Raw genomic sequence first — 24,138 nt, forward strand, 5'->3', positions numbered from 1 at the left:
TTTTTTCGAGGTTTTATTAATCGTCTTTCAAATTCAATCCCCAACCTTTAATCTGATAATACAATTTAAATAACTTTAATTATTTGTATCGTATTTTCATGTTTTGTTGTCTGCTTATATTAAAAAAAAAAAAAAAATGATGCACACGGAAACTTACGGACATAAACGAAGATTGAACAGCTCATAAATATTCATGTTAATAAACATAGCGTAAACAGTGTGTGGATATTTTTGCAGAAAACGCTGTGTTTCATACATTATACAAGAATGTCAGATACAGAGCAACCTAAAATGGAGGTATGTTGGAAACAAAAGTTTTAAACAAATTTTTAACAAGTTGCATTCTTTTTTGCGTGAAAATGCATTATGTATTTTGCATTTCGAAAACGCGCGGAATGTTTTGCATTTGTGAAAATTGTGGATATGCCAAAATGCTAACGCTTTTTCTTTTTCCATTTCCAGACTCGTGAAATTTCTGCTCCAAGAGTCGGAAAATTTAATGTGCACGTTCAGGTTAGTATAATTTTATTTTATGCACAAAAAATGCATGCGTTTTAAACAAAAAACTCAATGCAAAATGCAAAACTGTGGTCTTTATTGATTGTTTTCTTTTGTCATATTATCCTTTCACCTTTGCTAAAATTGTTTTAGATAGTGTGCAATACGCATATTAATTTTGATTTTTCTTTCATTACTTTGCAATAGATAACGGAAATTATTTCCCCTAAAGCCTCACTGAAACGCTATGATAGTTGTCGCACTCTAATGTTGATATGTGTCAAGGTACAAGTTCAAGGTCAGACACGAAATCGGTGAACAGAACAGCAATTCTTTTTTTTAAATCTGCAATACAGTAATCATAATGAGTTTGAATATTAAAAGGGACCATAGAGTACCAACAGTTTATAATAATAAATCCACTATTTTTGCTCTCTTATGAGGAATATTGTACTTCTATAAATTATTGATCCACTTCATTGCTTTATTTGTAAACAACATGCTTGGTTGACCTCAGTTAACTTGTAATATTTGGCAGGTGCCCTATTGATCATTATGTTAAGATAAGCATTCCAGTTGTCACACTTCACCATGAATAATACAGGCTAAAAGTATAAAGATAACATCTAACATTATTTCACTAAAAATCTTATGATAAAAACTAAAAAAAACCTGCTTTTTAAAGTGCTAATCAACATTGTCACCACTCTATATATCTTTTTCAAGGACTAACTAACATCTAACATATGTCCTTGATTTTTTACATTGTTTGCCTTGAATATTTAATTTTCTATTTTTAAACCACATACTCAACACTACCATGATTGTACTGTCTTGTTTATGGTGATATTATCTATATTCTGATTTAGATCTAATCCCTTATTTATTTTTCCATACTAAAAATATCAGTAGTTTAAAAATAAGGAGATGTGGTATGATTGCAAACGAGACAACAGTTATTTCACTGGTAAGGCCATACCAATTGTTTACATCTTATAGGGATGTATATGCTACAGATTTGATTATTTTTTTGATGTACATGAATATTTGTCTAATAAAAAAAATCCATCAGTGATATATTCATAAAAATTAATACAAATAATCTTCATAAGTATCAAGTCAAATGTGGTTTTAAAGACAGGGGTCGTTTTCAAGCTAATAAGTGAAACCACTTGAATAATGCATCTTTTCCTGAAATGTTGCAGTTTGACCCACTTACCAAAAATGACTTAGACTTTTTTTCCAAGTGCTAATATATTTTTTATTGTCTTGATTTAACATGGCAGATTTCTGGCATCTTTTTCTAAAACTTGAAGGCGAAAAGATAAAGTTAGTATTTGTCTTCAAGTATGATGATATAAACCTGTCATCTCAAACCAGTTTATTTTAAGCTTTTTTATTGAAGCACATATCATATGGTCATAACAAAAAACACAGTTAAGGGGAGGCAAGTCATGGTATTTTGTAAATATTATATATACATGATATATGTAGCAAAATATTTTCAAACAAATCCAAACTGATGGAAGACAGTTATATAATGCTCCATAATTATCAATTCATTTTGTTTTTAAATTACATTTTCATGTTTATATAACAGGTAAGTAAAAACACTACAACTAATGAATATATTGAAACTACATGACATGACTCTGTAAATGCAATTTGAAATGTGACAAAAAATATAGTTGAAATTATTATGCAAAATCTTTCTAATCTATGAAAATCTTTCTTGTTGGACATTATACTAAGAACATTTCAATTGCCAAAGCTTTCTCATTCTTCGTATTGTACTATTTTATTTTTAACCCATGTTCCATGTGGTTTTACAACATGTCCAATATGAATGAAAGAGTATATGGGGCAAATGTCAAGACGTTTGGCATGTAAGTACAGGATGAGTTAATTAAATCATGGTTACTATAACCTTATAACACAAATTAACCATAATATACAATAAGCCATCACTGTATATTGTTCAATTATAGAAACTTTAAAAATTTGAGGATTTATTCAGCCTTTTCTAATTTTAACTTGCAGGGAGATTTAAAACACAGACAGTTTGTAATATTAACAGTTCATGATCTAGGATGCAATCGTAAGTAAAAAAGTAAAATAACAATAACACAAACATTTTAGTTGCAGAACTTTTCTGGGATTTAAAAATATGTCTTTATATTAGACATATAAAGTCAGAATTAAAGCTGGCTAAGACAATTTTGAGATTTAACCTGTAACTAAAAATAACCAAAACAGGTGTATAATGCATGTATTTAGTTATTAAAATTGAAGTAAAGATACTATACCATTAATTTGAAGATTAAAGGGTCATATGTGACTATTGAAGGGTCTATGATCAGTAATTACTATGTTATGTTTTTACAATGTGTCTAACTGTTGTGTAGTTTTCTCAAGTCTCATTAATTATTTCCAACCTCTTTGTATTCTAAGAAAAATAAAGTAGTTTGACAACTTCCATATTTGTATATTATAGACAATCAATGGAACAATTTTCTGAACCATTGGTCAATGCAGGAGATTACAAAGAGGGCAGCATTCATTCACATTGATATCCCTGGACAGGAAGATAATGCTCAAAATCTTCCAGCCGAGTAAGTTATCATTAGAGAGGTCATATCATTGTCTTTCATCAAGTATATACACTACATATAATCAAACATAAACTGAAAATTACTCATTCTTCTTACACATAATTACATCTGGTTTGCAAGTACCTAGTTGTTTACATGTTTTATTTGCCAATTATTTTTTTTAAGCACAATTTTTTCATTACGATTTCTTCTCATTTATTCACCTTTATGAAGTGATGGCATATCTTCAAGTATATCCTTTATTCACAGGCTTGGTATTTATCAAATTATCGCACTGTATTACATGCCATTTTTATGTCCCTTTAATATGTATATAAGCTGACTTTTAATTGAAAATCTACCAATCTTCTTAACACATTTTTATTTTACTGAGGAATGATAATTTTCAAGCTTTTAGATTGGTCAGATCAATTAATTACTTTATACATTTTAGAGTTTTATTTTAATAGTTGAAATATCTCAACATATTTAAACACACTTTTCTGTTAAAAAGTTAAGTGTTTGTTACATGTGCATGCTGAGGCCCATAAACAACGAATCCTATATATGCTGAAGCCCATATAGATGCATGTAGAATTAAATTTTTCATATCGTATGATACATTATGATTTTCAGATAATTGAAAGCAAATTTTGAATTCTTGACAAATCTAGAACTATTACCTTCAAATATTGATGACGTATTGACATAACATTAAGTTTTACACCAATGGATTTGCTGTCCAGTTGACATATTATATATACTGATTAATTTTAATTTAAATTATTCAGTTTGAGTTCATAAAGGCTTTTTTTTTAATTCTAAAACTACCAATTATCCATTAGATGACTACCTCACAATGTTTCTAATGATACTTTTGTCATTTTATTTTGAACACTTGTTTTATTTAACACATACACACGACAACACATTATCTTTTTGGCTGTAACAATGATGTGCATGTTTGATTTAAACAGGTACCCACCAAAGAAAGGTTCAGGAATATCTATATGGTAACGTCACTAACGATGACGACTTATGTCACATTTTCATCTTACTGGTACATTTGTAAAAGTCTGCCTCATACCTTTTGGAGAATGGATTTTTGCCTCCTATATTTATAGTGTAGACAAAACCCAAAGTCTTATTTCAGCCATTATCATATATGTAAATTGATTTTTTTTAACTAATGCCGGAATCATTTATTGCTTCAGAGTTCAGTTTGCATGAATGGAAAATTTAGTTGGATTTTTTGCTGCTTTTGGTACAGGAAAGAGCACATTTTTTATTCAAAATGTACTATTCATAGCTGAAGGAATATTTTGTTTCATTTTATTTCATAGTCTTTTTAACCAATAATGTCATAGCTTGTGGTCATTTATTGTTCTATTGCTAAGGAAATAACAATAGACATTGAATCAGAAAGAAGTACTATTTCTCAATATCATCTTTACGTGTTAGTCAAGATATTACCCTTGATAATTGTTAGAATATATATATATTATGTATATATTTATTATCCAATATTGGCCATAGAATATCATCTGAATATATAAATGTAGCCCCCAAAACTGGGAATTGAATGGTAGAGGAATATACCAATTTTGATATAAAACATGTATTGTAAGCTCTCAGAGTAATACTTTTACATTTATTTTCGTATTTGATAAACGCTATAAAAATACTTCCCAGCCAAACAATCTTAAACTGAAGATATAACTTGTAGTTAGCTTTACCATGGGAGCACCTGTTTAGTCTGTTAGAACAATTAAGCTGTGTTCATGTTGCATGTCATTGTTCTAGATCAGAGACACTGCAGATTTAGAAATTTGCACATTTTTTTCTTAGTTTTATTGCTGCTGTGGAAATTTCAGTCTCAATTTTATTCAGCCAACATTAATTAATACATAAATTCATAATTCAAACAAAAGGACAATTTTCATTTATGCAATTTAGAAACATCTATGATTTATTGAACAATATATAGGAGTTGATGTAGGAAAACTTAATCTAAGGTACATGTATTGAAAGAATAAGCAAAATTATGATAGATTTTTTTATAGTTTGTCAGCCTACCTACCATAGCAAAGGAGTAGTGATTTTCTTGCATTATTTTGTATCGAAAGGCCTCATTCCCAATAAGAAAAACCCTATAAATTTTTTCCCAAATGAACACTGAAAATTCCCTATTTAAACAAGTACAAAAAAAATGTAGTAGCAGACAGGTTATTGATAATTTTATCGTTCGTATGAGGTAGCCCTCTGGGTTAGTAAAGGAATTAGTTAGTGTCAAACCCTGATGATATATATATATATATATTAACAAATATTACATAAGAGGTACATGTATCTGCTTCTAATTTAAAATATGTAGATGGGATTTCCTATGGGAAAACTATCAACTAGAGACCAAAAGATGGTAGCAAACTTGATTTTAACCAACCACAAGTTGAGACAGATTTTGATATTTTCTTCGCAAATACTTGAAGTAGTTACCACTGCAGAGATGCAACTAATCGTCGGACCTAAGGGGCAGAATTTATGCAGGTCCGGCAAAACTCGTAGCTGTGCAGGACCTGATGGCCGGCAATATTTAAGTCCGCTTGGGTCCGCCAAAACTGAAATCCCCGTCGGCCCCGGCAGAGTATTTTGTTTATAAAATTGCGATCATCTTTAATAAAAGTAAATGTCCTGTTCCCCCGCATTTTCTAACTCCGGGAACCAGTATTTCCGCCCAGTAATAGTCTTTCGTACCTTGTCCATCTCGCCCCGAACAATTCTTCGTATTTCCGTCATGTTTTTTGTTTTAGAAATTCGCTCTCTAGGAAGGAGGTCTATTAAGCATAGTTGATAAGTTCAGGAAATATGTCAAAATTAACGTTTGTTCAATAGCATAATTTCATTTGATTTTTGAGTGAAAATATGGGTCTGGCAGAAATTTGATGGGTCTGGCAAAACTTGGTACCCTGTAGGCCCCATTGTCTGACAGGAAAAAAAAACTGTTTGCATCTCTGTACCAGTTAAAAAAAAATTCTATTACAAACTCGTCACAAATTGACATATCAGAGCAAACCTGCATGATTATTGACAAGCTCTATCACAAATTTATTGAAGATGGCATACTTCAGTGAGTTACAAGCTTTGTCACAAACTGATATAGCAGAGCAGAGTCTTATGACTAATTATGAAGGTCAATTAAAAAACTAATCAAGGAGTTCAATCATACAAGGACTTGCAAACACTGTCACAATAAAACTTACAGACAGGCTCTGTCACAATAAAACTGACAGAACAAACCTTCAGAAAGTTACTGATAAGTTTTCACAAATTGACATTGACTTACTAAAAAGCTCTATCCCAAACTGATAGATCTCTGACTGCAACTTTCAGTGAGTTACTGAAAAGCTCTATCACAAATAAAACTGACAGAGCAATGCAAACCTTAGATGAGTTACTGATAAGTTTTTACAAATCACAGTGAATTACTGAAAAGCTCTATCACAATAAAACTGACAGAGCAATGCAATTTTCAGTGAATTACTGATAAGCTCTATCCTAAAAAAAATATGACAGACCAATGCAATCCTTCAGGGAATTACTGACCAGATCAGGCCACACTTAAAAATATATTAGTTTGCCCAAACCCTACCCATAGGTTGAAACAGAGGGTAGGTAGATAGGTAGGCATTTTCTTTTTTTTTTTCGAAGAGAAATTGAAGTGTCATATGTTTATTAGTCTTCATGTCTATCTTAATAAAAAAAAAATTCACATCAGGATAAGATTTCGAGTAGGCAGTTATTTTCTTGGTAGGTAAGGTTAGGGCAAACAAACCTATTCTTTTTTATGGCCTCATCATTAAAAAAACAGAGCATTGCAAACACACTGAAAAGCTCTATCCCAAATTGATACATGTAGATCTCTGCAACTTTTAGTGAGTTACTGAGAAGCTCTACCTGAACTGATAGATCACTGCAACTTTTAGTGAGTTACTGAAAAGCTCTATCCCAAACTGATAGATCACTGCAACTTTTAGTGAGTTACTGAAAAGCTCTATCCCAAACATTTTCAGTGAGTTACTCTAAAAGCTCTATCCCAAAAATTTTCAGTGAGTTACTGAAAAACTCTATCCTGAACATTTTTAGTGAGTTACTGAAAAGCTCTATCCCAAACTGATAGATCTTTGCAACTTTTAGTGAGTTACTGAAAAGCTCTATCCCAATCATTTTCAGTGAGTTACTAAAAGCTCTATTCCAAACTGATAGATCTCTGCAACTTTCAGTGAGTTACTGAAAAGCTCTATCCCAAACATTTTCAGTGAGTTACTAAAAGCTCTATCCCAAACTGATTGATCACTGCAACTTTCAGTGAGTTACTGAAAAGCTCTATCCCAATCATTTTCAGTGAGTTACTAAAAGCTCTATTCCAAACTGATAGATCTCTGCAACTTTCAGTGAGTTACTGAAAAGCTCTATCCCAAACATTTTCAGTGAGTTACTAAAAGCTCTATTCCAAACTGATAGATCTCTGCAACTTTCAGTGAGTTACTGAAAAGCTCTATCCCAAACATTTTCAGTGAGTTACTAAAAGCTCTATCCCAAACTGATAGATCTCTGCAACTTTCAGTGAGTTACTGGCACAAATTGACATAGCAGTGCAAACCTCTTAGTCTAGTGAGTTACTGGCTTGCTCTGTTGCAAACTGACAGAGTGGTCAAAATTTTCAGTGATTTACTAATAAGCTCTTAAGTGACTAGAACCCGGTTTGAAGACATGTGATAGGGTTGGTAAATATAGTCCATGACAGTCATGTATTATGATTTTTGTAAGAAAACATCTTATCTACCTGTTCTAAATACTGAAGTATAGAGTAAAGCCTGTAAAGGTTGTATGTAACAAAATGTTAGGATTCAAGAACATGGGTTTTTATATATGTTAACCAGAAATAACATGTTGCATGCATTTATTGAAGAAAAGTAATTACACAAGACCATTAAAGAATGTTCTGTTGCATTAAATGAAACAAGTCATTAGCCTTGTTTACTGTATTCTGAAGGCCATATAACATTATTTACTGTATTCTAAAGGCCATATGACATTGTTTACTGTAATTCAAATGTTAAATGACAACATAGATTGAAATGAGATTCAATATCAATGATTACCTGCTGGCAGACTATTATAATGCTACCATTAAAGATGAAAATGTGAAGGAGCATGGGAAACTTTATGTTGATATTGTGATGAATAGAATGATTTTATGTTGCTATTCGAGACTGAGATTTTCATAACATACTGTACATATTTGTTGTTGGCTGGCCGAGAATGATTGTTGATATTTTATTTCAGTGAATATCATTTTAACTAACTTCCATAGATTTTTTTTAGTTGTAGATCTATATATATATATATATGCCACAATGTATTTTCAGTTGGAATGGATGTTGGGATATTTTTTGCAGAAGAATGGTTTTAATCATTTTTGTTTTATTTTAAGTGTCATTCATAACCACATATATCTCACCCACATATCAAATTTCACATTTTAAGTTTCAGCTTTTTCAATTTTACATTTGCTTCATTTTTTTGTTGAAATTTAAGGGTTTGTTGTATATTGTATTATAACTTAACAAATAGACTAACCACATGTATTTTAACCATAAGCCAAGTGGAACTTAAATATGATTACAACGTTTAGTATCACATCATGCACGTCTGCTTTTATTTTGTCCTCTGAATCCTAAATCTCTTTTTCAACAGTTTCTAGTTATTTTGAACTCATTTTTCAAAAATGGTAATTGTTCTATCAACCATGTCCTCAGTCATTATTAAGCTATTATTTATTCATCTGACCAAAAGGACCATTGTGCAGTATTGCTACCTCCTATAATATGTATACTTCCACAATGAGCAAAACCCATATTTCATGGTAAGTTAATAAAGGTGACAGTATCTACTTTATCTATCTTAATTTGGCTATACCTTACCTTACATTTATGATCCTCTGGCATAATGATGCATTGTTCTGACGCCTAACATATCCAAGCTATAGCTAAAGACTTATTTTCATCAACTTTGTTTAAATTAAAATTCCTTCGAAAACTGCTTGAAAGAACTCAACCAACTTACAAAGATTCTTCTTCAAGGCACCTGCCTTTTTAATTTCTGATCTGATTGATTAGAGTTTCTCCATACTAGAATATGGGTGTTGCCATTTTTGCTTCAGCTATTATTTAAAGATGACATGTGACTACTACATTTTTGGTTGTATCTATCCCTATATGATTAGTTGTAGATGTAAGATCGTCGGTCATCTCTTTTGAACCCAATAATAGTTAATACAAAGTGTCTCCACTCAGGATTGCTTAGATTATTTGGTCATTGTTGTTGTCTGAAAATTGAGCTCAAGGTTTTAATAGGTTTTTGGCATTTTTATTTCATTGCATCATTTTAGCCATTTTTACCAGCATTCATAATTTAACATTAACTACTTACTAGTCATTGTCATGGAGTACATGTGAGCACAATGTGTAACAAGGTCCTACTTACTTACCTGCATTCAGTAGTCAGTTTGCTAGCAAGGAACGTTTGAGAAGTTTTTGAAAGCATGGTATGATATGATGTGACAGTCTGTGCCAAATTGTTTTTTGGTTTGTCTGACTGAAAAAGAAATTTGATCTTTTTCCACTATATTTTCAACCAAAAAATCAAAAAATTTCTGTTTGACCGAATGATCTTTTATGAATTTTGGATCTCAATGCTCTTCAACTTCGTACTTTATTTGGCTTTTTTTTTTTACTTTTTTGGATTCGAGCGTCACTGATGAGTCTTTCGTAGACGAAACATGCGTCTGGCGTATATAAAATTTAGTCCTGGTATCTATGATGAGTTTATTTGTCAGATATTTTGTCGGTCGTACAGAGTTTGGGATACACTGATGTGATATTGCTTATAATCTGACAACCTTTTTCCAGATTTAGAAAAAACATTGATTTTACCAAATAATTATGTGAATCTTCTTCCATTCCAATAACAAGTAAATGTTTTATTCTGCCAATAATCACAGATTTATATATTAAGAAGTAGAGATAAATAGAGTTCAAAGATCTGGAGTCGGTTTCACAAAAAAACTTACGACTAAGATTGATCTGAAGTACACTGAATTTTTCATGACTTATGATCAATCTTAGTCATAAGTTTTTTTTGTGAAACCAACTCCTGAGTTTTTCTTAACAATTGACAATTGAAGAAGTCTGTTTTCAGATTAAAATTCTTGTTCATTCAGACTATTTTCGAACTTCTTAGGCTGCCAACACCATTTAATGACATTATATTTCATTGAATTAGGATTATTCAGACTGCATCAGTATTGTCGACAAAGTAAATTAACTCTTCTGACTTTTACACTGAGATTTTTAATGACTTTTACTTTCACTTCAGTGGATTATTGATAGGGACATTTCTTTTTAATTTCCATCAACTGGGTAGTCAAGGCAAAACTCCATGATTGATTGTGGGTTCAAAAAGCTAACCATGTCAAGGCTTTATATGGTTGACAGTTTAAAACATAAACATCCAGAACCAAATTTGTTAACATGCAAATGCATTACGTAAATTGTACTTGTTACATTTGTATAAGTTTTTTTGTTTTGTTTTTAACAAGGCAGATCTGAAGTATGTTGACATTACAGAATAATTGCCTTAAGCTTTAATGGTTGACTCTGCATAATGGATGATAAATTAATAGTACTGCCAAAATTAGACCATTTTAATAAACAATTTGTTCTTTTAATGTTATAGATATATCCTTCCTGTGTTAAACCAAAGATGTAACATCAATACGTAATTCTGTAGCTGTCATTCCCCTGCTCTGTAATTATGATGACAATAATGCCTGTCTGGTCCATTATCAGAAGAGAATAATCTAGTGATTGGATATATAGTTAAAATCTTCAAAGACTCTTTGTTGACATCAAATTAATCCATGATTTATTTTTGAATTTAGATACAAATTCAGACTTGTCCACTGAATTAAATTTTTCATCAGTGGCTGAGATTGAGATAAATATTAAATAATCTGATAAGATCCATTTTAAAATAAGTTCTTTTAACCTAATTAGACCATTGATGTATTTGACATAACTATTACAATTAACTTCCTTGCAAACAGTTATAGGACTTGCTTCTACAGTCTTTTACCAACCTTTATATCATGAAATTTTGTTTTCTGTCCTTTGGTATGCAAATTGAATTTTGTAACAATAGTGTCCATAGACATTTCAGTTTCAAATAAAAAATAACTTTTTAAATTCTACCACTTTATTCTACTAGACTATCATCATCATTGTACAGTGACTACATTCCATTTGTCATTGAATTAATATAGTATCTATCATATGTTTCATTATTTTGTATGATTTTAGTACATAAACTGACTAAACAACATCATAATAGTATATATTGTGTATTTTGTAGTTATACGTTCCCCACCATGCAGAGCCTAGGAGAGGATATTGTCTGTGTACTTGATCAGTTAGAGTAAGTACATTGTTATTTTGTAATTATACTTTCCCTACCATGCAGAGCCTAGGAGAGGTTATCGTCTGTGTACTTGATCAGTTAGAGTAACTAAATTGTTATTTTGTAATTATACTTTCCCTACCATGAAGAGCCTAGGAGAGGATATTGTCTGTGTACTTGATCAGTTAGAGTAAGTAAATTGTAATGTTGTAGTTATACTTTCCCTACCATGTAGAGCCTAGGAGAGGATATCGTCTGTGTACTTGATCAGTTAGAGTAAGTACATTGTTATTTTGTAATTATACTTTCCCTACCATGAAGAGCCTAGGAGAGGATATCGTCTGTGTACTTGATCAGTTAGAGTATCGGTAAGTAAATTGTAATGTTGTAGTTATACTTTCCCTACCATGTAGAGCCTAGGAGAGGATATTGTCTGTGTACTTGATCAGTTAGAGTAAGTACATTGTTATTTTGTAATTATACTTTCCCTACCATGCAGAGCCTAGGAGAGGATATCGTCTGTGTACTTGATCAGTTAGAGTAAGTAAATTGTAATGTTGTAGTTATACTTTCCCTACCATGTAGAGCCTAGGAGAGGATATCGTCTGTGTACTTGATCAGTTAGAGTAAGTACATTGTTATTTTGTAATTATACTTTCCCTACCATGCAGAGCTTAGGAGAGGATATCGTCTGTATATTTGATCAGTTAGAGTTAGAGTAAGTACATTGTTATTTTGTAATTATACTTTCCCTACCATGCAGAGCCTAGGAGAGGATATCGTCTGTGTACTTGATCAGTTAGAGTAAGTAAATTACGTAATTTTAGGTTCAGTTATGGATATAGTCCAGGAGAAGATTTAGTATGTTCTGTAAAGGTCTACTTTATTTTCTTATCAGATTAAGTTAGTATGCTATAATCAAAGCAGCATAAAGCCTTAGGATCAGCTGCTTAGTATACCAGTGGCAGTGTATAGTTCCATGGTGTAGGTCTGTAGAAAATTAAGCTTATGTTGTTGCTTAGACTTAAATATTGTAATCAGAAGATCAGCCTGAGGTATGCACAAAGTGCTGAAAGTAACAGAAAATGATAAGGCAGTAGTATGTAGTTAAAGGAAATATGATTATGCTTCAAATTTCAATATTCAAATAAGACCATGTCCATGCATTCAGTGGCTTCTGATCATGATTGGTGTTTAAAGGACCATATCTTGATCATTCTGATTGGTTAGTGGACATTACAGTGGTTTTTTATTGGTGTTTAAAGGATCCTTTCTTGATCCTTATGATTAGTTACTGTGCACAGACAGTGGCTCTAGACTGTAGTTTGATTGACCCTGTCTTGGTCTTTATGACTTGTACATGTTCAGTGGTTACTGATTGAAGTTTAATGGGCTCACTCTTAGTCTTTATAACTTTTTTCATGGACAAAGGCTCATGATTGGAGTTAAATGGACCATTTTAACATGGTTAAGGTCTTTAGAAATAGAAATTGATTTCCTGATACTAAATACATATATACGAGACATCAACTTTCTAACATCTGAGCAGCTTAGAATACATGATATTACATGGAAAACAATTCTACATTGTTGGTACTATTGACAGTGCAGTATTCAATCATTAATCTCGTAAATGGGAAAATATGAATAAAGATTGGTGATGTTCTACCTGTTATAGTAATAGTTATGTAAGACATACAATCAGAGAGGAAGATAATATTGATGCTACAGAGTTTGATTTATATTCAATCTTGTTGTTACAATCACAATTACATTATTTATGTATGAATTTGATCAATGATAGTTGATCCAAAGAAACTGGCAGTATGTGAATAAAAGGAGATTTTAAGTATTTCTCAACCAGACAGCATTCAAAGAAGAACTAGAATCGAATGACATGTAGGGGACAACATACAGTCTTCGGGTGCCACATATAGATAAAGGCAACAGTAGTATACGGTAATACCGCTGTTCAAAACTCACAAATCCATGGACAAAAAACAAAACTGAGGGCAACGCATTAAATATTAGAGGAGAACAACGACACAACATTAAAATATAACACACACAGCAACGGACAAAGCACCAGACAAAACCTGATGAGAACAACCAATATAACATCAAAACCAAATACATGAATTTGATATAGAAAAGTACTGTGACACGTCCTATAGCAATGTGAACCCACACTCAAACATAGGAGAAAACAAACAACACAGCGGAAACACAACGTAAAAATGTTACACACACAGAAACGAACCATGATACAACAACGGCCATCCTCCCGACCCGGCACAGGACATTCCCAAAGAAAAAAATGGTGGGTTGAACCTGGCCCCGCAGCACGCCAAACCCTGCACTTTGATGGCATTGTTATATATAACACCAAAATGACAACACAACAACACAAGACCACAACACAAATAAATAGGAGAATGTATTAGGCAAAGAAACACACGAATAACAGACAACAAAAGGCACCAGGTTTAAAATTCAATACGTCAAAAACACGCCTCGTCCACACAAGACTTACCAGTGACGCCCAGCAGGATCTGCTCAACCTTCAAGAGCACCTGAGATCACCCCCAGTTTTTGGTGGGGTTTGTGTTGCTTTCTAGTCTTTAGTTTTCTATGTTGTGTCTTGTGTACTATTAGTTATCAGTTTGTCTTTTTCTTTGTTAGCCATGGCGTTGTCAGTTTATTTCCGATCTATGAGTTTGACTGTCCCTCTGGTATCTTTGCCTCTCTATTTTTCGACAATAGACTGATAACATTTAAGTAATCATCAATAAATTAACAATAGACAGGTAAAAAAAGGGGGGTATAATAAAACAAACCTAGTCTTAAAAAAAGGTGTATTGTTAACAATATAGCCTGAACTCCAATAAAAAGAACATCTTTTAAACCTACAAACCCTAAAGTTTAATGGAAAGAAGATCCATTTAAATCAACCTAGTCCGAAGTCTAATGAACAGATATTTCATTAAAACCCAAAGTCTGAGGGACTAGTTTAACAAATCAAGGCCTTTTTCATTGAGCCAAGGCTGATGTCCAATTAATAAAAAGTCTAGGAAGAATATTTTTATCAATAATGTGAGGTTTACAGAACTTTATCATCCAGAATGATCTAGCTTTTGGAACTCAAGTCTTTCTGCTGTCTGATTATAATATTTGCATAAGGTTTTTTTAAAGTTTATTTTATCATTTCCTTTGATGATATTATTACATAACTATAACACTGACATTTTAAAATTGTCCTCAATGCCTTTTGAGACTTTTCAGATATGTGAACAAATGAGACAATTGTCTATTGCAAATGTATTATAGATTTCTGTTGACAGAGTCAATCTTCTTATCACAGACTTACGTCAGAGCAGGAAAGACAAATATCCCACTCAAACTATACAATCATTTCACAAAATAGTGGTTCCAATTTTCAATAAAACTCTATATATATTCTTGTAATTGTTTTATCGATTGTCAGTTAATAAGGAGTATAGGGAAGAATATCTTAATGGCACAATAACATCCTCACACATTCATAATTACATTTTCTTCTCTATGAACTGAACATATATGTGTTATTAACATTTGTGGAAGCATCTCATTGTGTGACAAATTGAATCAGAAAAATATTTCTGGATTCAATTGATACTAAAGGCACCATTAATCTTTTGCTATGTGTACATATATATGGTAGTGAAGTAGGTGTATCAAAGATCTTCCCGTACCTTATAGGCACAAAATGTATAATGCTATATATATAAGAAGAAAAAACTCAGAAGGATTCTTTTGAAACAAGATTTGAGAATCTCACAGTTTATTTGTGTCAGACTGCTTTGTTGGTATATATACTTAAAAAATATAACCTATATCTATGTTTAGTGTTGTATACAGTTATGACACACTAAAGAATTTACTGGATATACATATGTTCATAGGTTTGGAACTGGTTGGTCATTATTTACAAAACCACTTTATAAGCCATTTACAAATGTGTATTAACTGTATGTTTTATCTTTCAGTGTCAAGCAAGTTGTATGTATTGGAGAAGGGGCTGGGGCTAACATTGTGGCCAGATTTGCTGTAAGTTTTATCTTTCAGTGTCAAGCAAGTTGTATGTATTGGAGAAGGGGCTGGGGCTAACATTGTGGCCAGATTTGCTGTAAGTTTTGTCCGAGTACACAGTTATTTGGTCCGAGTACACAGTTATTTCGTAGTGCATTTCCTTTAGACAATAAATGGAAATAAAAAAAATCCCACCTGCGCTTTCTCCATAATATTTTTACAGTGTGTTGTACTACTTTTGGGACAAATTATATCAAAATTATAGAAAACTTCATCAGCTCTAACTCAAAATATGGACAATTTTATGTGAAGGGGGGCTTGAAATCTTTTGACAGCTTCCGAAATGCTAATTTTTGACCTTTTTCAACTGGACCAAATGACTACTTTACATTATAATTCATGAATCAAATTTTTTTACAGTGTAATTTTATCCCCTTTCTTGCTACTTGAGGCATAAAACATAAATAAATAAATTCGGAAGGGGTATAAAAAAAATTGACAAGTAACACACTGTCCACAGTAGGGACTATATTAGTGGACAACGAAAATCAAGGGACGATAACTGTGTACTTGGACCATTTACCAATTGTTGAGGACAGTCTCTGAGTTGATCATCCTGTATAGGTCCTTCCCTTAATACTTTACTGACATTTTGCCCTAGCTTCCAGTTTTCGATTATTTTACTCCGACTCCAAAATCAACCAATCAAAATACTGGATTTTTTTTTCACTTGTAAGTACAGAGTAAAGTTTTATGACTGAAAAGCTAGAAAGCAGAATATAAGGTTCATTTTAATAGAAGTTATACCCACACTCACTGATTGGATAATATACTGCACTGACCAGTCTGACCTTGTCTGTATGGCCAAAACTTTTGTTTGCAATTACTCTGCACCTTAATATCAATGAATGATATATGTTAAACAGACTGGAATTTTATAATGATGATTTTTACAGTGCAGTCATTTCTCATTTGGAAAATTACGTGGTATTTTTAAGACCCACTGACCATTATGGCATTGAATCATTTATATATAGTAAATATTGATAATGAGTGGAGAATGCTTTGAACAATAATTTGTGTGACTCCTTGTTATTCTTTATACTCATTTGAAACCCTCTCACATAAAACATACCGGTAACAGCAATTATCTAAAAAAAAAACTTAATTACCATTTGTGAAAAGAATTGTGTAATTCTATTACAATTGCACTTTATAGTCTAAAAATAACTCTTACACGTAACACTGCTACAATGTTTAGGGAAGGACTAATTTTTGCTGACTTTGAATAACTATTACTATAGCTGTATACTGATCTATACTAGAAAGAATATGTCTTCTGATAAATGATGGTGCCATTAATTATATATCGTGTAAATTGTAAAAGGACATACTTTATCTTCATTAGTTTAGTCAAAAGTCTTTATGATATATGTATCTTTCCAAGTTAACAAGAACAGAAGAATTTTATTAGCAAAATTTAACAACAACATGGTCTAACAAGTAATCCTATTAATGCATGTATTACATGCATAAATTTTGTGACCTTCATGTATAATATAAATATACTCCTAGCCTTGAAGAATACTTATTTTGAAAGCCATGCTTGGCCAGTTAAATGTTGTCCAAATTTCTATCACTATCAAACCTTATATGATACTTGGGGAAAATGGACAGATGAGAGGGGTCCTAAGGAGGGACCAAAAGTTAATCATGTTGATGGGGTTAATTCTTTTTTAAATTTTGATTTCACTTCCTAGGTCAAAACATTTGAACTACTATAATGAAATACACATTTTGTAAGGGCTTTCCCATAATACACACACAGGATTCAGGGAAATTATTTTCCAAATCTCAACAATTGGTTGGTCATTTTTTGCCTAACCATATATTTGCCGTATGTCAATGTCTGTTCTGTGTATGTTTAATTGGACAAAAATACTAACTCAGCAAGATATTGCATTAACAATCATAAGTTTTAAGGCAAACAAATAATATATTGATTGCAATATTGATACATTGTACTATGAAAGCAGCATTTATTCATTTCAAGGCACTGCATTATTGAATCAACCATTTGTGAATTTATTATAGATCATAGTAGTACTCTATCTTTGTATAGAAGGATTACACACTGAATAAATCTATTTGATGGGTTTCTATCTCCAATTGATTTAATGGTTCTACAAGTCACTGATTATCTGACAATGTAAAAAGTTCACTGTCACACAATTTGTCATTGTGTGGACATCCTAGCTAGTTAACGGACAATGTCTTATATTTAAGTTCACACCACACTGTATGTGTAAGGCCAAACAAGGTCACTTTCTGCAGATTAAATCAATTTTTACATAAAGCTGCGTCTTCTCATGTTATATCATTGGATACTTGAGAAAAGAAACATATCCAGACTTGTGTGTAACATTTTAAAATTTGGGTAGAGGGTGCAGATATCATAAACAGTTCAAAAGTTTTTAAGAAGAATTGAAACCTTTAAAAGGAAATGCTTGTGGTTAAAGTATTTTTTCTTTATCTCTGTCTCTGATACTCAAGTACATAGAAACTACTTGGACATAGATACTGAATTTTATCTTTGTACCCTTTTTCAAAGAACCATCTCCAAAATTTTGAAGATATAAATCTTTACAGGCTATTTATAACTCATTACTGATACTGTTTTTTTTTTTTATCTTTTTTTTTAAACAATACCCAGGATGTTCCAATTTATGAAAACCACACCATATATGATAGTGGCGTAGAGACCTTTTGTTTCACTGAAACAATTAAAATGTTTAGTTGTAAACATATGCAGTGAAAAAATTGTAAAAGAAAAGATGCAGGAGCGTAGCTAGGTATTCAGTCAACTGTAGGCACCAATCAGCAGGGGGTCTGGGGGCTGCTGAAGGCCCCCAGCAGGTCCAGGGCAGAGCTCTTGTAGGGGGTTCAGGGAGACAAAGCCCCCTGACGGAAAAAGGTTTTCAGCCTTTTAGCTGCAAAATTTTATGTACAAAAATATTAAATTTACTGGTCATTTAATCATGATAATTATAATTTACTTGATGAAAAATTCGAAGAATTATGAATAATGTGTACCATAACATCTGACTGGTGAATTTAAAAACGCAGTACAATCCGTAATAAAAAAAATAATATTTACAATATGCATTGCCCAGCGTAGATCAGCGTATCCCTTTAATTAAGCAGTACACCCTGTTTGGTATTTTCATGTCGATTCTTTTCTGATTGATATATACGTTTAACTTAATTAATAGTACATATTGACGATCCTTCATTAATAGAAACTGGTAGATACAGGAAAATTCCCAGAGATTAAGACTATGTTCACATTGTGATGTACTAGATGATGAGTTTCATTTCTTTTTTAAATGTAAAATAAATGAACAATTAAGAAAAGAATTTTTAAATGAAAATAAATATAATAACTTAAATGATATAGATAAATTAAAACATATCCTCAATCCTGAAACAAAACAGGACACTTGCAAATTAGGCTCCTTTTTAAAAAAGTCACTAAGACTGAGGGCTGCAAGTTCAGGACAAAAAAACAAATGTACAATAAATACAACAGGGAGCTAGGTCCTGTAATAGGTGTCGTCCAGGACGAAGGTCTGGAATTTTGAAAATGCCATGCATTGGAAAATGAGGGATTATTTGATAGGAGCAGAAGTTTTGCCTTTCAGTAGACCAACTACGAACTCCTCAAAGAGTGGCATTCTCTCTACAACTAGGCATCGGATTTAATGTCCCCATTCTGACTAGACGTGACTGTGTATTTATACATCCTGCACAGTCAAACGGATGACCAACATTTGCAGGTCGGGTGAAGACAAAGTGGAAAGCATGTTGAAAACTAACAACAACTAATTAAAAAAAATCATGTGTCTAAGATGAGGTTGATAGAAGTGAAATGAACTGAACCAAAGTTGTATACAAAAATAACTTTAGTCTTATATCTTTTATGAACTCATTTTCCAATAATAATTCCAAGAAATATGTGGGATTTTCTTTAAAGAGACACATGTCCAAGTACAGATCTAATATAAAGACATGCAAAGAATGCATTAAATAATACTGCATTGTAATGAACGAATATCATGATAATAGTTAATTTACGAATCTTACACTATTTATTGTACTTCATAGGCTTTAATTATCATCCAAAACTAGGACATACTAAGTGAGGATTTTTACCCTTTCTATCTTCATTTAGTCTGCCTGGCAATCATTTGGGTCTCCTGATTGTAAATGAAATAATTTTTACCAAGTCTAACAAATGTCAAGTTCACGTGTAAAGTTACAAAAATTGACAGAAATTTGTCCTTAAAAGTAGTTTGGGTATGCTTTATCATATACTGCATATGAAATTACAATTCCCTACTAAATACACGGTCTGTCCCAGTGTAACAAATGGAAGATAGATCTGTATTGATTTTACAATCATTTTGTTTAAGGTCAAGTTTATAGTTAATAAAAATAGACACAAATTTATGCAGATAGTTTTTTCCAACTACTAATTAAAACAGTTCATACAGGAGTGCAATCTTAAATTGATATTTGGTCATACCCTAAGTTGGAGATCCCTAAGGATTTTGAAATAGCTCCGACTCAAGGTCAAGGTTATACATGTAGTTACTAAAAATAGATTTGTCTAAGCCTATATTACTCAGTCTGAATCCAAACAGAAAAAAGATCTTTTCTTCAAATTAACAAAATCTATGCCATCCTTGAAATGTGTAACAATGATTGACAATTTTAATTGCTTTCTCAGTTTCATAGAATAAAATATAAGGACAGACCGGTATATTTTTTTATATAATGAGCTCTAAATGAGTAATTGAGCCAGCATGATTTGATGTCTTTGATCTGACCTCTGATGATTGTTTTTTTTAGATTGCTCAACCGTCCAGAGTATACGGTGTATGTCTTATCCACTGTACTGGGACTACAGCTGGCTTTATGGAATCGCTCAAAGACAAGGTGAGTGGAATTGTATAGGGAATGAAAATGTCATGGTCTATGTTAAGGAAAAAATGCCTGATTTTACTTTTAAACTTAGGCTGTCCAAATAACATGACCATTAGTAAATTAATTGTTGGGGAAATGAATGCACATCCATCCATAAAATTTAGTTTTTGGGAAACATATTGAAATAAATGAGAACTTATCCCTGTGGTTAAATTGCCAAGGGCAATGAGACAACTATCAACCTGAGTCCAATTGACATTAATGTAAACAATTATAGGCCTCTGTACAGCCTTTAGTCACTGGTTAACTATAGAAAATGAGATGTGGTATGATTACCAATGAGACAACTATCCACCAGAGTCCAATTTATAATGCTTGAATAATGATGTTAACTACAGTATGTTGACCTGTTTTCATTGTAAGTTTTTGGGTTGCTGTCTCATCGACATTTAAACCACATCTCCTTTTATTGGTAGATTATAATTCTATATATCACTGAGTATATTTGAACGATTTCCTGCTGCATGTAAAATATTTATCTAAACATGCATCTTTATGCTCTATAAAAAAATCTCTCAGTGTTTACAAGGTTGTTGCAGCAGTTTCTGTGATAATTACATAATATACTTAACAAATCAGGAAATCAAAACATGTAATCATCAGGTAAACTGTTATGTAATACTGTAATCATATCCAGGTGTTAAACGCCACTCATCTCACCTGTAATTAGTGGTGTAATAAAGACATGGTTTAAGTAGAAGATGAGAGAAAAACATTCTTCATGATCGATTTTGTTGAAAAGCTTTAAGTCTTGACAGTTGTCTTATATTTCTTGCAATTTTGAAACATTAAGGATTCTGTGTTTGTCATGACAGGAAATTGTTGAACCGATTTTTTTTATCTGACCAGTATGACTAGTCAGTTTATCATGAAATCTATTTACTTTCTACAACTTAATCTGTCAATGTCTATCTTTGTAACCAATTGTCAGTTCATAGGAATTGTAAATAATTTTTTGATATATTTGAATGATATCAAATGGTTTTTATACACGCATGCAATTTTGATGGGACATATCATGTTAAACAAATGTCCGGCGTCTGTCCATCTGTCTGTCTGTCCTGCGTAAACATGTTGCACCGTAACTTGAGAACGACTCAAATTTCATGAAACTTAATATAGTTGTTTCTTATGATGATCAAATGATCTGTATACTTTTTAGTCAAGCCTGCAACTTTTCTTGCAGAAAGCTAGACATAGGGATAGTGATCCGCCAGCTATGGCGGCGGTGGCGTTGGCTAACTTTTTAAAAGCTTTATATTTTAGAAGGTGGAAGACCTGGATGCTTCATACTTTGTATATATAGATGCCTCATGTTATGAACTTTCCGTCAGTCACATGTCAAATGTCCTTGACCTCATTTTCATGGTTCAGTGACTACTTGAAAAATAAGTTCAGATTTTTTGTAATGTTAAATTCTCTCTTATTATAAGTAATAGGATAACTATATTTGGTATGTGCGTACCGTAACAGTGCAAGGTCCTCATGTCTGTCAGACAGTTTTCACTTGACCCTGACCTCATTTCCTGGATCAGTGAACAAGGTTAAGTTTTGGTGGTCAAGTCCATATTTCAGATACTATAAGCAATAGGTCTCGTATATTTGGTGTATGGAAGGACTGTAAAGTGTACATGTCCAAGTGGCAGGTGTCATCTGACCTTGACCTCATTTTCATGGTTCAGTGGTTATAGCTAAGTTTTTGTGTTTTGGTCTGTTTTTCTTATACTATATGCAATAGGTCTACTTTATTTGGTGTATGTAATGATTGTAAGGTGTACATGTCTGGCTGACAGGTGTCATCTGACCTTGACCTCATTCTCATGGTTCAGTGGTCAAAGTTAAGTTTTTGAGTTTTGATCTATTTTTCTAATACTATATGAGCCTGTCCATGGGAAAAGGTACAAAAAGTCTTTTTGATAAACTTTACAGGACACAATATTAAAGTTTGTTATAATCTTTTGGAAAAACGATTTTATCGGAAAAAATCACATTAATGTAAACATTCATTAAATTGTCAATTCTATCCCGAATTTGTCAGTTAAAATAGAAAAAGACGCAGAAATTTCTGATTTTTTTTGGTATTTGAGCAAGTGTAAAATCATTTGTTTCCCGTACTAATGCTATACTGACCAGAAACAATAAAAATTTACGTTACTATACAGGCAAAAAGTCACTAATTTTCATCAGTTCTACAGTTTTAAAGAAAGTCAGACAATATTTAAACATGAGGGAAGATACTAAAAATTATGTCGTCTTGTGTTCTAGAAATTGAAATTTAAGTTAAGTTAAGTTATTTAATATTATATAAATCAACCGTCTGTACTCTGGGTTCGAACCGTTGCCCTGTTTGATTGCATTTATATTCGCATCTGAAGCGAGAGCCTTATCCCCACTGCTACCGGAGTTAACATGATCAATTGGCAAATCAAGACATTTAAACTGTCCTTTGAAAATGATTGAAAAATATGAAAAAAAATATTAAAAATCATGACCTCATTTTCAAAGTTCGTTGCTAAGTGTTCAGTATTTGTGTTTAGGTCTGTTTTTCTTAATTTATCAGTAATAGGTCAACTATATTTGTTGTATAGAAGAATTGTTAGCTGTACATGTCTGCCTGACATGGTTTATCTGACCTTGACCTCATTTTCATGGTTCATTGATTAATGTTTAATTTTCTTGGTTAAGGTTGAGTTTATGTGACAGTTGTAATAAAGCTTTATATTTAGGACTATCAACATAATATCAATGATTAGTAAAGGAGGCAAGACATTTCAGCGGGTGCACTCTTGTGGTGAAAATAAGATTAAAACTTTTTGAGTTACGGCACTTTGTAACTAAAACAGGGGTGTGTTTTTATCACATGTCACACCGTATCTCAAAAACGATTTATGATTATTGCTTTAAACTTTACACACTTCTTAGTTATATTAAGCTTAAGATCTGTATACTCTTTGGTGATGATTCAAAATTTCATTTTTGAGTTATTGAGTATTTTGTAAAAAAAAAGGGGAGGGTTTTTTTACATGTCACACCCTCTTTCAAAAACAATTTATGATTATTACTAAAAACTTTACACACTTCTTAGTTATATAAATATAAAGATCTGTATACTTTTTGGTGATGATTCAAAATTTTATTTTTCATTTTTTGAGTATTTTGTAAAAAAAAAGGGGAGGTTTTTTATACATGTCTCTCCGTATCTCAAAAACTATTCATGAGTATTGCTTAAAATTTAATACACTTCTTTGTTATATATTAATCTCAAGATCTGTATACTTTTTGTTTATGTTTTAGTGATATTTAGTTTTTTGTAAAAAAAAAAAAGAGGGGGAGGGGGAGGGGTTCACATGTCCCGCCGTATCTCAAAAATAATATATGATTATTGCTTAAAACTTTGGTCAGTTACAGATTCTAACAG

General features: G+C 32.0%; 1 protein-coding gene across 4 annotated transcripts in view; it reads left to right on the forward strand.

The window, feature by feature from the left end:
* Nucleotides 1–24,138, forward strand: part of LOC139520931 (uncharacterized protein ZK1073.1-like) — a 43,126-nt gene continuing 18,988 nt past the window's right edge. For 2 of the 4 annotated variants that reach the window (XM_071314029.1, XM_071314030.1), the window contains exons 1-8: nt 154–297; nt 463–513; nt 2,539–2,596; nt 2,993–3,110; nt 4,067–4,102; nt 11,562–11,624; nt 15,632–15,692; nt 20,586–20,672. In XM_071314029.1, coding sequence (XP_071170130.1) covers nt 268–297; nt 463–513; nt 2,539–2,596; nt 2,993–3,110; nt 4,067–4,102; nt 11,562–11,624; nt 15,632–15,692; nt 20,586–20,672 — 504 coding nt within the window. In that variant the 5' untranslated portion in view covers nt 154–267. Of the gene's footprint in view, nt 298–462; nt 514–2,538; nt 2,597–2,992; nt 3,111–4,066; nt 4,103–11,561; nt 11,625–15,631; nt 15,693–20,585; nt 20,673–24,138 lie in introns of all 4 variants that reach the window. The other 2 variants (XM_071314031.1, XM_071314032.1) reach the window with 1 other exon arrangement.

This window comes from Mytilus edulis, chromosome 4 (assembly GCF_963676685.1).
Source record: "Mytilus edulis chromosome 4, xbMytEdul2.2, whole genome shotgun sequence".
Classification (NCBI taxonomy): Eukaryota; Metazoa; Mollusca; class Bivalvia; order Mytilida; family Mytilidae; genus Mytilus; species Mytilus edulis.